This window comes from Gymnodraco acuticeps, unplaced genomic scaffold (genome assembly GCF_902827175.1).
Source record: "Gymnodraco acuticeps unplaced genomic scaffold, fGymAcu1.1, whole genome shotgun sequence".
Classification (NCBI taxonomy): domain Eukaryota; kingdom Metazoa; phylum Chordata; class Actinopteri; order Perciformes; family Bathydraconidae; genus Gymnodraco; species Gymnodraco acuticeps.
Genome location: NW_022990743.1, coordinates 1,726,945 through 1,742,761, shown reverse-complemented (window position 1 = coordinate 1,742,761; position 15,817 = coordinate 1,726,945). Strand labels below are relative to the sequence as shown.

At 42.9% G+C, this 15,817-nt stretch overlaps 1 protein-coding gene across 1 annotated transcript in view; it reads left to right on the top strand.

Moving 5' to 3' along the window:
- Positions 1 to 15,817, top strand: part of rnf220a (ring finger protein 220a) — a gene marked incomplete at its 5' end in the record, with an annotated part of 42,634 nt that overhangs the window by 13,074 nt on the left and 13,743 nt on the right. Inside the window, 4 exon segments of the mRNA XM_034232060.1 lie at positions 2,917 to 3,109; positions 3,208 to 3,263; positions 3,624 to 3,735; positions 13,766 to 13,877. Coding sequence (XP_034087951.1) covers positions 2,917 to 3,109; positions 3,208 to 3,263; positions 3,624 to 3,735; positions 13,766 to 13,877 — 473 coding nt within the window.

Genomic DNA, 15,817 nt, shown 5'->3' with positions numbered 1-15,817 from the left:
GGGATGTGGGTGCATAATGTGAGTGAAAGGCAGTTAGAGTGGGGCTGACCTTTCCTTGGCCAGATTAGATTGGCCTGCCAAGACTGCTTAGAGGGACAGATAGAAGCACCGACACACACACACACACACACACACACACACACACACACACACACACACACACACACACACACACACAGCGGGCCACACATATGCTCACATTTAAAACACCTAAGACATGTACAGTTTGTCTATGCTAAAATAGGCCACATATCTGTAAGAAAATAACACATCATATCCATCTTTTAAGGTTTGGGCGATATTTAAAAAATAGTCCAACTGGTCAACCTCTGCTATTGAAGATATATTCGTGCAATTCTGTGTGTTGCGGCATCCTGACCTAGGCCACAGTTTCAGTTTAGAAATATGAAACACATACATTCATCAAAGCAGCCTTGGTTATTCTTAGAACAGTTAAAAGACTAACTCACACAACCATTAAATTAACTAAATAAACAGACCCAAAATCACCCCACAAAAATCGACACTCATCGATATACTACTGTAATATACTGTATATTTGCCCGGTTAGTTGAAAAGTCTTTGTCTTGTGCTTTGTTTTATTTATTCTCAACTGTATTTTAGACCCATAACTGATCCTCAGATCAGTCCTGTACAGAACCTGTAAAGTTAATAATCCCTCAGGCTACAGGTTTTTATGGATCCACTTATGTCGGGTTTATGATCAAAGCACAGATTCTGGAGCATCTCTGTGGCTTTGAGGTTGAGGCAACATCTGGAAAAACCTCTACCCACATGCCCAAGTTCCAATTCTTGAAGCCAGTTATTGTGGCTAACTAGCCACAAGATCTATAGTGAAATCAGTTGATCAGATTATGCCCCAACCACTAAAGCATTGGTGGTTTGCAGTAAAGGATATCTGTTTTACTCTCATGTACATCTGCTGGATAAGAAGCCTGCCTTTCAAAGCTTGGTACCTAATCTTTCTGACAAAGGCATTCTGGGTAGACTGGCTTAAGGTTAGATGTAAAAAGACCAGAGAACATTGGTCCTACCTCCATGTGTGAACCTAAGTATGGACCTCATACGTCAACAAAAGGTTGTAGTAGGTGAAAGACAGGTCAGAAATAAAACGCAGTTCCCTGAAACACAGAACTGTACCCTAACCAAACTAATTAGCGATTAGAAAATCTGCCAGTGAAAAAATGAATGTAGTTCAACCAGGTATAATGTGACACGTGCTCTGTTCACCTTCTGCTGTGCCCTGAGTAACTAAAGCCTCAGTAGCCGAGCGGAGCAGAGATTTACACTGCGTGCCCATTGTTACCGTATGATCCCTTCTGCTGCGGAGACCGAATAAAAGTTAAAAGGTCCTTTTTATTTGGTCACTAAAAACCATGGCCCCTGTAGTAAAACAGCTTAGCATTGGTGGCGCGTGTTATCTTGCTGGCTTTACCGTTCGACACTCACATTCATTCTCCTCCAGCCTCATTTTTAAAATGATTTTCTAGAGTAAGACTGAAATGAATTCTGCAGTTAAGGAGGAGGAGCAGGTGTTTAAATCTCCTCCAAGACGAGTCTTAGAGCGGCTGATTTGCACTTTGACAAAGACGCCACAGTGAAACAGTGTAGTGCACTGAGAGGGAGTCAAGTATCGAGACACACATACTGGGACAGGGGGGTTAAATAAGATGGCTGTCAACGGTGTCGAGCTTCAATCTGGTCCCATATACACACACACACACACACACACACACACACACACACTTGTCACATACACACAGAGCACACTAGTCCAGCTAAGAGCTTGTAGAAATTGGGATAGGTGTAAATAAGATGGCTGTCAGCCTGTCACTGGTACACACACACACACACACACAGAAACATTCAGTCACATCTCAAGTGAAACACACACACCTACCCACCTGCAAGTGCTCAAATAGTAACTCACACACACCTTACCTACCTATGCGTGGTAGATAGACACGAGTAAGTGACAGGTAGACTGACTCACACGTGCGTGCACACACACACACACTCCTTCAAGGGGGTTGGAGAGAAGGGTCCTAAGTGACAGAGGGACAGACAGTCTAAAACAAACACTGAGGAGACGCCTCTTAAGTGACGGACACACACACAGCCAGCTCTGTGGCTAAGTGGAGCTGAAGGGAGCAGTCAGGCAGCGGTGAGGGTTTGTCTGAGCGTTTATCACTGGGTTTATAGAAGTGCCACTCACACACACACACACACACTCGCCCTCTCTTTCTCTCAGGGATTGATGGGCGAGGTGTCAGTCTTCATCAGTTCACCCATGTCTGAACGCTGTCTTTCTGACCAAATATTTTCCCATCTACAGACCTGTAATTGGAAAGGGAAAAAGTAAAGTTTTAACTGAGCAAAATGTAAGATCTTAAAGTTTCTCAGGATGAAGTTTTGAAGTTAGTTATGTTGTGTAGTTAAAAAAAGAAGAAATTATAGCCATATTTCAGCTAAGGGATACAATGATACGTAATGATAACAATATGTAATTAAAAATGTATTAAGTATGTACAAATATTTGAAAATAAAACAGTGTTTTGATTTCTAATGCCCCCTTCTGATTTTTCTATACATTGCTATTTTCATGTGCCACAATAACAGTGTTTTTTCACTTTGGGGCTTTTTTGAGCAGCAATTAGCATGTAATTCATTCAATAACTTTTAGAACAAACCTCACTGCATTGCGTTGGAGTACGAGTGATTAGCTGTGGGATTGTACTATTTAAATGTGGGCTCAAAATTCAGCTGATCACCAGTTTTTCAATATATCAAAGCACTTGGGACCAATGTTCTGTCACACTCCCGCACACAATTTCCAAGGTTAGTGATGTGAAATATAAATAATCCTAAAAAATGGTCTTTGAATTACTTTCACAGGAACTGGTTTCGCCACGTGTAGCGTCAAGGAGAGCGCGGCAGACAGCGACGCAGACTTAGACGTGGACGGAGACGACACCTTGGAGTACGGCAAGGCGCAGTACACCGAGGCCGACATCATCCCCTGCTCCGGGGCCGGGGAGGACCAGGGGGAGGCCCGGGAGAGGGAGGCGCTACGGGGGGCCGTGCTCAAGTACGAAACCTTAACAATGAGCTAGCAGAGTTAACTAATGTTGGCTAATGGAATGCACCCTAAAGGTTAATACTAACTGTTGTGTCTCTGTGTTGCAGCGGTGGGATGCCTTCTAACAGAATAACGCCTGAATGCTCCAAATGGGCCAGCGACGGTAAGATTTTCATTTCACAAATGTATTAATAAGAGTTTAGTATTGCAGGACTTCATATAAAGTGTATATACTTACTCACACGAAAAGATAGATCTTTGTCAAAAGTGCCATAGGTTTTATTAGCAAACAAATCCCCCATTCAATAGGTGTAACATTTACCACAAGTCATGAGCTCAGTTAATCAATTTAAGAGCCAAGATGTTGTCAAATTAAGTCTTGTATTTATAAAGCATATTATTATATATTCGTTTCACTTAATCTACTCATTTTGACAGTTTCTAGGAATGTAGCATTGAGCTGTTGAATGCTAATTGAAGCTTGTTGTCCAGTGTTAACCATGCCTCCTGTTTGTGTTTACAGAGATGCCTTCAACAAGCAACGGAGAAAGCAGCAAGACAGACCCCGGCACTCCTTCATCCTCCTGCTCTTCCTCCTGCGCCCCGCGCACCTGTAAAAACAGCGAGATCGAAAAGTAGGTTACTCGTATGTGCACACACGCTTTGTGATTTAGTTTGAAAGATGAGGCAGAAACGACTGTCACGTTTCCCATCGTCACATCAGACGTCTCAAACACACACTCTGCGATTCTATGACTTTGTGATGAGTTTTCGTACTTGTGGGAGAGTCGACTTGTAGACGGTCATAAATGATGCAATTTGTGTGTGTGTGTGTGTGTGTGTGTGTGTGTGTGTGTGTGTGTGTGTGTGTGTGTGTGTGTGTGTGTGTGTGTGTGTGTGTGTGTGTGTGTGTGTGTGTGTGTGTGTGTGTGTGTGTGTGTGTGTGTGTGTGTGTGTGTGTGTGTGTGGTGTGTGTGTGTGTGTGTGTGTGTGTGTGTGTGTGTGTGTGTGTGTGTGTGTGTGTGTGTGTGTGTGTGTGTGTGTGTGTGTGTGTGTGTGTGTGTGTGTGTGTGTGACTAGGAGTGTGTCTCCAGGTATTGATTTTCCTGCAGTTGTGTCCCCTCAGCTGCCTTAGAATCATTAATGGCGACATAGACACAAGCCGATACGGGACATACTCGTGAAGGCAGCAGTGTGAAAAGATGCTAATGTTATCTCACAACAACACCGATTAATAAGATAACATAAGATTGGACCCTGAACATCACACTTGTGGCATTCATAGATTGGAGGCAGACATTAGGGAAAACAAATGACCATAATGACCAGTGTTGGGACTAACGCGTTACAAGTAACGCGTTACTGTAACGCCGTTATTTTTGGCAGTAACTAGTACTCTAACGCATTACTTTTTAAATTCAGTAACTCAGTTACCGTTACTACACGGTGCGTTACTCCGTTACTGCGTTAGTTTTTTTATATAGTCAACAGCCAGACAGAGATGAGAACTGTACTTAAGTACAGTACTTGAGTAAATGTACTTAGATACTTCCTGTGTCACATGTGGAGACGCGCTGTGGGCGTGTTTGTGTTGTTTACTAACAAGACTATCATGGCGGCGGCGAAGCTCAAGTCTAGTTTCTCCACCTGGAGATATTCTCACTATTTCACTTTTGTCGAGCACAAAGAAAAGAACGTTTTAGTTAAATGTAAGTTGTGTCTTGGCAGGTCAAAGATCTTATCTACTGCCCAAACCAGTAATTCAAATCTCTTAAAACATCTGCAAAAACAACATGCTGGGACGAAGCTAGTAACTAAGACCGGCACAGACCCAGACTCAGCCGACGCCCAAGGGACTGCTCGCCAGGGAAAAGTCGATAAAGCCATTGCACGGTATGTTGTAGAACACATGCAGGCTATTGCTACAGTGGAGTCACCCGCTTTCAGGGAGCTAGTTAGCATGATAGCATGTCCGGGCGGCACACGGCATATGGGACGGAAAACTTTTTCCAACTACCTGGAGAAAGAATATACAAAAATGGAAAGCCAGCTAATATCGATGCAATCCAGATTGCATATAATGCATGTCAAGTTGATCAACAGATTGTATTATTCTCCAATGCAATAACAGTACTGAAATGAAGGCTATAAGGGCATTAATGGGAGACATTTTGTAAGTAACTAAAAAGTTACTTTTCACAGTAACGCATTACTTTTTGGTGTAAGCAATCAGTAAAGTAACTGAGTTACTTTTGAAATGAAGTAACTAGTAATGGTAACTAGTTACTGGTTTTCAGTAACTAGCACAACACTGCTAATGACACACATTGCTCAAAATTATGAACTATTACCCAAACGTATTAAAATCAAAATGTCCGTCCCTGTTAACATAGCCATCTACATGAATAAGTGTGTGAACAAACACTTGTTATTCAAAGAGACTCTGCATGTTAACCACTATAGATGTATCAGAATTGAACAAGTCAACACTGTCACCTGTTTTTACCCAGAAATAAAAGTGTATTTGTTCAGTCAGTGTGCATTTGAATTATATTTTCGTATTCTAGGAGGCCATGAACCAAAAACGACACAAACGTCGAGGGTCTCAATGTTGCAGATCTCCCCCAACCTAAATTTAGCACAAAGAAAGGACCCAACAAATGATACTTCGTATATAAAAAAGCAAATCCAATTCAAGTTTCACAATACTGGTCGAAGTACAGCCTTGCAGCCGACTCAGTCAACCTATATTATCAAAAAAGAGCAGTACTTTAACTGAAAAAATACCAGGTTTAGCAATTCAGCCTTACAGCCCGTCCACACAGCAGCGTGCGTTGAAGCTTGCCGGCGGGCGTGTCTGACACTCGACCAACAACTAATCACATGAATCTCCCGCCCCTGACACACAAGCAGCGGTTTGATTGGCTAGAGCTTGTACTGGCATACGATTCGATTGGCTGACGCTTCTGCCGAGGCGTCAAAAGTTGAACATTGCTCAACTTTTGCAGCGAGCCACGCCAGCAACGCTCCACGTCGCTTCCCACGATGCAGTTCGGCGAAAAGTGACGTCACCCCATTCAAAGTGAATGGGCAGAAGCGTTGGAAGCTTCAACGCACGCCGCTGTGTGGACGGGCGTCATATTGTCATTGTCAATGTTGGACAGAACAAAAAAAGCCCCCTCGCTTTGCTGTGCTGCAAACAAGCACTGTGTGTGTGTGTGTGTGTGTGTGTGTGTGTGTGTGTGTGTGTGTGTGTGTGTGTGTGTGTGTGTGTGTGTGTGTGTGTGTGTGTGTGTGTGTGTGTGTGTGTGTGTGTGTGTGTGTGTGTGTGTGTGTGTGTGTGTGTGTGTGTGTGTGTGTGTGTGTGTGTGTGTGTGTGTGTGTGTGTGTGTGTGTGTGTGTGGCCAGCGCTCTGTAATTCCCTCATTTCCATCTCCTCATCCATATTCTGCCACAAGCAAACAATCACACACACACACACACACACACCCTGTCCCCCGCATGGGCAATAGAGGTCAGCTCATTGCGAGAGAGAAACGTCAGTGGGCAAGCGAGCAAAGAGAAAGAGGGATTTGGTTGATTGGTTGCTTCTGCATGTCTGGCGTATTCTCCTGTCCTTTTGCCCCGTGCGATTACACACACTGCGCTGGGGTCAGTATGCTTGTTGCCTTCCATCCCAGACCCTATTTCCTAAAGTGTTTTCCTTTGTCCACCCAAAGTGCCTTTTTAGAATACCCCCTAAAAATCCCCCCTCTCATCTCATTTTCCTAACCTTTCCCGCTTTCAGTTTCATTTCCTCAGGCAAAATGTAAAGGTGGGAATGATGTGTTTGTGTGTGTGTGTTGTTTTTCCTCTTATTGGAAACCTCAGTCAAAGCTGCAGTGGCTAACAGAGCAGGAATCCAATGACATAATACGATTAAGGAAGGTGTTAAATGTATATTTACTAAAAACATTACTTTTGAGAATAGCCATTTTTATAGCTTTCCTTTATTAAGAATGTTTCCCATCAGCCCTGGGGAGACAGCACGCGCTAAATGCTTCATTTAGATGAATCAATCCTCAGTGTGTGTGTTACCCATATTAAATATCAGCAGATGGGATAACTGGTGAATAAGCAGAGCAGCTTGAAGTGTATTGATCAGAAACAGCCCTGCAATGTGTGTGTGTGTGTGTGTGTGTGTGTGTGTGTGTGTGTGTGTGTGTGTGTGTGTGTGTGTGTGTGTGTGTGTGTGTGTGTGTGTGTGTGTGTGTGTGTGTGTGTGTGTGTGTGTGTGTGTGTGTGTGTGTGTGTGTGTGTGTGTGTGTGTGTGTGTGTGTGTGTGTGTGTGTGTGTGTGTGTGTGTGTGTGTGTGTGTGTGTGTGTGTGTGTGTGTGTGGGTATGCATTTGAAGTTTCTTTTTTTTCGTGCTGTGATCGTCCTTGTTTATCTTTGTGTCTGAGAGAATGAGATGTAAGCAGGTGTGTGTGTAGAGGCAATGGTCAAACAGCGCTGATTGATCTATTTGTGCACAGTAGGCATGGTATTGATGTCGGTGAGGAAGCGTTGCCCTCCTATGGTGCTGTTTACATTAAATAGTTGCAAAGCTATTTGTTATTGTTGAGGATAGAGATGCAACTAAGGATTATTTTCATTGTGATAAATGTGCCGATCACTTTCTATATATATAGATATATACATATCGATATATCAATTAATTGGTTATAAAATGTCAGAAAAACATGAGAAATGTGCATCCAAATTTCCCGAAGTCCACCCTGGTACCTTGAAATATATTTTCATACAGTTTAATACAATATAAAACTGAGAAAAGCATGAAATATTTTTTTAGTTTTTTAGAGACTGAACAACTGAGTTCCAGATGAACAAATAATCAATTATCGAAAAAGTTGGCAATTGTTTTTCTGTGAAACAACTCATTGTTGTTGTCTAGTGTTGGACAGTTTTAGATGGCATCGAGTCCAAGTTTCTTTCCAAAGCAGTTACTTTAAGACCGTTTTGTAATAAATGTTCCTGCCATAGACCATACACAACTAAGACTAATGTCAGTAAGGGAATATGTCCTGGCAAGGAACAGATCTCATTTAGTTGGAATCATCAACTCTCACCTGAAGCATAGTTCCAAGAACTACCTTAAATCCTAAGAATTTCCAGGAGAAGATGTGACGTTATGACTTAGTTAAGGCCAGAATGTGTCGCTACATGATGTTCTAGCTGAGGTGTTATTGGCCACCTGGAGCAGAACATGCCTTAATCTAAGTATCCATTTAAAGCCAGCCAACGAGATGCTGAATGATTGCAATGGAACAGTCAGCTGGCTGGAACAATTCCCCGCCTCACTCCTCTCCACTTGCTATAAATGCACGTATTTGTGGAGCTTCTGTGCCTCTCCGTCCCCAAATGAAAATGAGATTTGTCTCCTTTCGTTACATTGATACATTGTGCATGTGTGTGTGTCGGTGTGTGTGTGTGTGTGTGTGGCTCTGCACAGCGTTAGTGAAATCTCTCTCTCTGTCTCTGATCCCAGATGGGTAATGATCTGGTCGCCTCCCGGGGCGTCCTTGTTCCCTTGCTCATTCCCCCACAAGATAAATGAGCTTACACATACACACACACACACACACACACATTCACGTGCAACGCCTGAGACGCTCTTTCCCCTCCAAGATAAATGGCCCCTCCAATGCCGCCAATGCGATTGCTGCCAAATTTGGTGCTCCAGCTGGAACAATGCGGAGAGATTTCCATGTGGTTTCTGCAAATAATTGAATCTGTCCTCAATTTGGAAGTGATGAAGCTAGATTTCCCCCCCACACACACACTGCCCAGTAGCTCTGGCTGCCTTCTTCTCCTTTATTGATGTTGCTAAGCCACATTTCTCTCTCTTTCTGCCTTCTTTTTCTCTTTCCCATTGCTCTTCTCTTCTCGTCCTCTGTCTCAATTTTTCTCGGGCACTTACAAAACACCCCCCCTACCCTTTTGCCCCCTGAGACCTACACACACAGAAACACACACATCGGGCTGGGGCAAAGGAAATCAATAGTGACTTAAATGTTTTATCATGGTGTGTCAGTGTAGTTAAGGCCTCGGTTAACAGGGTGCAGCAGACAATGATGCTCTAAAGGGATTTACCGCTGCTATTTTCACAGCACCTGCCTGACAGAGATTTATTTCCCTACCAGGTGGATCAAATGTTTCCTAGAATATTGTGTTTTTTTTGAGAATTGTTAATTTTATAATTTGCTGTGTGCTCGCGTTGAGAGAGGCCGAGTGAGGCCACAATGTAGGTAGACAGTAGATTAAGACACGGGGCTGATTGAGATGGATGGTGGAGGGTCTTCAGCTACACACACACACACACACACACTAATGACATGAGAAATAGCCCCACACACGTTGGGGATGGAGCGCTAAATAGAGGGGAGGCGCAGCCATCTATCTGTCTCTGTCAGGCGCTCCTGCCTGCTTGTCGCCATAGGGCTGAGTGGAGATGGAAATGCACGGCAATTTCACTTTCTTTCACTCACACACCCACACACCGTCCAAAATAGCCCGGTGGGCCACTAACTGAGCTGGAGTAGCAGCATGTTGCGTGAATGGAAGTTTTATTTCAGTGTTGGATCTTTAAGTTTTATGACGCCAGGCTTTCAAATGAAGGCCACGGCTTCAGTCGAAACGTACCGAGACGGAGCTTTGTCCCACTGTGCCCACAAACACTCTGCCCAAACAGATGTGCAGTACACAGCTTAATATCCATACAACGATTTATAAATGTTAGATATGGTGTTCCTGTACAGCTATTGTATTCAACATAGAGTCCAGGACTTTATTTATAATGTAAAACCCAATTCCATTTAACTTCCTGATTTAGATTTTGAGCAGATTCTAAGGCTCTTTCTTTTTAAGAACTGTTATCAACAGCTTACTCATGCAATAGCCAAATAGTATCATTAGTATTGTTGTATCGCCACCAATACCTGCAATCATACAAGCTCGCAAATCAGGTTTATAACCATATGATGTGAATATGTTTTAAAGTAGCGTAAATAACGTGAGTCTCCCCCTGGGACACACACTCATGGAAACTTGCTGTAACACCCTTACACTTTAGGTTGTTACCCAATCTGAAGTGTTTCTGCGAGTCCACCTGACATCTTTGCTAAGCCAGAGTCCCAGTGACATCAATTTCAGTATTTTTGGCTCCTAAACTGAAAAGCTTGAAAACCCCTGAGCCAGCTTAAATCAGTGACGCAGCATAAAGAGCTTAAACTCAAGGATTTTGTACTTGTACTTTTGCTGGTGGAGAGGCAGTTTATCTCTCTGTGTAGCCCAGGAGAGTTGTCTTTCCTTTCCCTGGCCCTGTGAAATCATCCTGTTCTCCTTTTTGCCTCCATTCAATCTTTGCATCTCCTCAACCCCCCCCCCCCCCCCCCCCCCCCCCCCCCCTCCACCTCCTTGTCCCCCAGTTGAAATGGGCCACTTCAAATGAAATGAACATATCAAATTAGGAAGTTAAACGACTTTCCAAAAATCACCTTTGCTAAACAGATTTTGATTATAGAGACAGAACGACTAATAGAGAGGCGAAAGGGTAAAAAGCAGAAACTTATTTTTCTGTCCTTGTTCTTAAACTCACTTCAGACAAAGACGGGAAGCGCCTTGGCAGAGTTTTTTCCTCGACTGAGCGACAGGGAGCTTTATTGGAGTTGTTAAAAGGCAGACAGCCTTTTTTTAGGGACAACCCCCATCCAGCCCAGAGTCCACTGACCATTTATCAGCTAGCAGGCTAATCAAGGCTAAATGGCTTTTTACAATCTCCGGACTAATAAGAGGAGAGGCTAAAGCATTTTATAGGGCACGGGACGGCCAGCCAGTCTAGGAGTCCCAACTTAGCCTTTATAGACACAGGACGGTGGTGGGCTTCAGGCAGGGGATGGAGCAGGTCCACCTTTCTCATGAAGGAAGACAAACTGACTTGCTAAGTCGTTTATGAATATCAAAAAATAGTAAAAAGGAAAGTGTAAAAAACCGAGTGCAACTGTATTGCTTGATTTGACCAATGATCCAACAACTAAAGTGTACAAATAAATTACATTTACCTTAACTTTGTTTTAAAATGTTTAGTTTTTCTTCCAAGGTTTTAAAAAAGATGGAGAAATACATGTGCGTCGATCCCATCAGAGTTTTTAGAGAGTTCCTGAGCTTAACACTGGAGTAATTATAGAATTCTGGTGATGGTCTTGCAAACCAAATATGTTTCATTTCAATAAGCTTTATGATAGGAATGACGGAAAAACAATGTAAATCTATTCATGTTAACTTCTATTGCATTGCAAGCATGGATTGATAGTACATTCAGAAAGTCAATCCTTGTTATCCTTTCCTTGTAGCCTTTGCTGTTTGAGGATGCAGCAAATGAAGCCATATCCTAGGACACACACACAGCCACTTATCGTTCTATTCCGCTCTCGCCCTCTCTCCGCTTGTCCTTCCCCATCCAGATCAATACCATAGATCAGCTAGCTATCAGGCTGCAAAATGACCACATCACCATAAACACACACACAGTCCCATTTTAACACGCACATCGTGCGGATGGCTATAATAAACACGGTGCGGCCTCGTCTCGCTGCGCCAAATCATCATCAGCTGCAGCGCTGTGGTCTGCCGTCGACCGTATTGATTTAGTTATGGCTGCTTCATATGCTGTCGCACAGTGTTAAATGCACATTTTCTGTTATCATGCTACACATTAATCAGAGGCTGCTCAGGGAGAGAGGAAGGTAGGACGGTAGATAGAATGAAGGAGGGATGAAGAAAGGGGGAGAGGAGATAAAAACAGAAGGAAGGAGATAAATTGAGAGGGATGAATGGACATGAGGATAGATGGCAAAACAAAAGAGAGGAGATCCAGAGGATGAAAGTTAAACAAGAGATATTAGAAAAAGAGGAATGGGCACCTTACTTAAAGTCAAAACAAGTCAATTTGAGAGGAGTGCAAAGGATAAAATGTGTTAATGCATTGTTACATTTAGCTTATTAACTGTTTCTGTGTCAATGTTAGCATAGAACTTTTCAAACTCCCTGAAAACACATGTTGACTATCGCTGGGTCAAAAAAGGACCAAAATCCTATCTCTATATTTTGAAGGCCGAATGGCGATTCACAACATATATCTATATATGTTTTCTAAGAAGAGGGCTTAATGTCAAGGCACAACTGAGTATTATTCCCTGTTAGAAAATACAAAACAGCAACACAATTTAAATGAATAATGTAAAGTAAATAGACCTACCTCTGAGAATAGTCTGTTTCATACAATGCAACGACAAACTACTTTTATATTAAACGCAGAGATGGAGCACTCGAGTCCTGGACTCGGACTCGAGTGCTGATTTTCGGGACTCGTCTCGGACTCGCGCACTGATTGACGCGACTCAGACTTGGACTCGTGAATTCTCGCGCACGATGACTTGGACTCGGACTCGTGAATTATCGCGCACGATGACTTGGACTCGGACTCGTGAATTATCGCGTACGCCGACTTGGACTCTGACTCGTGAATTGTTCCCCCCACGATGACTCGGACTCGACTTGTACATTGATGCTCCGACTTGGACTCTGACTCAAGCTAATTTTCTCTGGAGTCTGATGTCCTCTATCCTGGCGTGTGCACCTGCGAGGCGAGTTCACGTACTGGGCCCCGCTATTCCAATCTAAAGATGTCTAGAGACACACCCCGCATTGTGCTGTATGCTTTCACACATTCTGCTTCCACATTGGAAAAGAGCAGCGCAAAATGCTCGTTATGTGGAAACAATATTGAAGAGAAGGCTCCGTAACACATTACTCTAAGGATCGAGTTCAAACATATAGGCTGTCTTGAACACTATCATCAGGTGATATAATCAATAAATAAAGATTCAGCCATAACACGAAAGCATATGGCTACTTAACATTTAGAATGATGTCATTTTGCATGCTAAGTAGCCATGTGCTTTCTGGGGCTAAATCTTTATCAGTAAACTGATTTAACCGGTAAAAGTTCCTTCAAAATAAGAGTCCCGATACTATCAAAATAAAAGTGCAAAACGAAAACTTTACCATAGGAAAATATTGGCATACAAATATAATCACTTCTCTAAAAGGTAACTCATTTTAAATATAGTTTATTTATATATAATAATAATAATATTAATATTAGTAATAAGCTTTATATTTGTATAGCACCTATTACAAGAATTGTAGCCAAACTCGCTTCACAGCAGTTCAATAGACAGATTAGTATAACATGACAAAGTAGAGGAGCAGCTACATTTCAACACATATATCCACGAAGATTAATACATGAAGACTTGTGACTCGGACTCGAACACAGGTAATGATGACTCGGACTCGACTCGGACACTCCTTGGGTGACTTAGACTCGGACTCGAAGAGTGATGACTCTAGAGTGACTTGGACTTGTGAATTGGTGACTTGACTACAACACTGATTAAACGCGTTCATCCCATTTTTCATTTGAAAAAGTATCTATTTACCTTAAAGTCATTCAATGTTGAACACAAGGTCTACTTGGTCAATGGTTCTAGGTTTCACATTTGACACTGTCAATATGTTACATAATGTCAAAGCTCAACATCTCATTCTCTCTTCCTCCCTCAGGGTAACAGAGGAGGACTCCACGGCTACCACCATGGACGCTCTGAAGGCTCGAATCAGAGAGCTGGAGAGGCAGATTCTGAGAGGAGACCGATACAAGTGTCTCATCTGCATGGTGAGCATATCATTTACTCCCTTAATGTCAGTGAGGGTGCCTTTTGTCAGGAGGCAAAAACCAGCAGACTTTGTTTATAGAAGTGCAGATTACAGGAATGCTAGTGTTAGCGCAAGTAGCTACATTTCCACATGGTTCTCTTTGCTCTGTTCATGCTTAATGAACAAAGCCCTCCTACCAACCAATCAGGATCCTCCATATTCTTCATTATTAGGCCAATTACTTCATATTGGGCTGACAACGCCAATGTTGCCCGTTCGTCCCTTTTTGACTGCATTTAGGTCAAAACTGTTGCACTCTCTGCTATGGGTCACGGTACCAGAAATGTAGTATTCAATACCTGTGGCACTGTAGGAAAAAAAGTACTGCCATTTTTGTACTTAGTAAGGAAGCGTCAGTTCCCATGACATCCCTAGTCTCTGCAAACTAAAGTATCACCCAACCCATGGCACATTGGACTGCTATAGGAACGAGTCTTCAGGTATTGCTTTTGTGGCCACTTTGTGTTTCGCAGGTATTTGGCTTGAGGTTGTCATCAATCACCGTGTTGTATGCGTGCATGCATCTCATTTCCCTCAGTTTGTGGATGCCCAAGTCTCTTAAAGTGTCTGAGCACTTTGTGTTGTGGTGGTCTCTGCTCCTGCATGGCTTTGCCAGTCAACTGAATGTGTGCAGGGAGACCCCAGAGACCCCTGTGGGAAGTGCAGGACAGTCTCAGGGTGATTAAGCATGTATTAATAACCAGCTGGCACATTTTAGATTTAGTGTGAAGATTTGCTTTTCAACATGATCGATTGGACTTCCAGATCAATAGTATTAGCCACATGTTCACTCAGGGCAGTATCAGGCAGTCTGAGGGACATATGTCAATATTCATGTTCATCAGATGCTTGAGATAGGACTGCACCTGCACCCCTCCCCCCACCACCACCCAATCATAGTTTGTGTTCCCCACTTTGTGTCATCCTGTCATCCCTCAAGCTTGTGGACAGTGCAGCATTGGCATCCTGAGTGTGTGTGTGTGTGTGTGTGTGTGTGTGTTGGTGTGACTGTTTGTGTGCAATCCGGGTAATTACGGACGCCTGCGCTTCCTAAAGGTCGCCGGGTGCCCGAGGTGACACGGAGGGCAAGGCACAGCGATCAATCACTCACTGCCCCATGGACACACAGCTCTTCTCCGCTCATCTGTCACTGTCCCTCATCTTACACACACACACACACATTCAGGCATACAGAGGAATATAAATATGTGTAACATTTTCACACGCACACACACACTGGTGTCTTACATCTAATCCGTCTCTGTCCGTCTTTAACTCGTCACTGTGTTCCCTACCTGTCACAGGGTGGACGACGTGAAAGTAATTAGAATTGCTTTCATTTGTTGTCAATCAGGAAGCATTTAAAGCTGGGCATTTCCACGGCAACCTCCGAGTAAATGCATACAAAATGTAAGCAGAGTTATTATGAGTCAGTACCTCAAACATGCACATGGATTTAATGGTCTGTTGGTTGCATGTAAGTAGAAAACAAGTGCTCTCCTGCTGCAGCTCAAGTTTACCCTCGGTCTCATCAGTGGCTTTCTACCCCCATCTGCTGGTCATCTTAGGGAGGGGGAAACTGTAGTGTCTGGTTAAGAAAAAAACATGTATTTGTATGGTATAAATGGTTTTTAGATAATAAGATGCACATTTAGAAAATGATTACATTCTATCATTATTCTTTAAACTTAGATTTTTGGGGATTTTCCAACAGAAAGTCATCTAAATAACTTTGAGTTTTGAGTGTTGGTCAGATAAGAATAAACATGGCATTTCCAAACGTCATCTTGGCCTTAGGAAATGATGGCCTTTTTTTCATATTCAGACAATTCACAGACAAAACAGCTAATGGATTAATCCCAAACATAATCAACAGATGAAACAATAATGTCATAATTG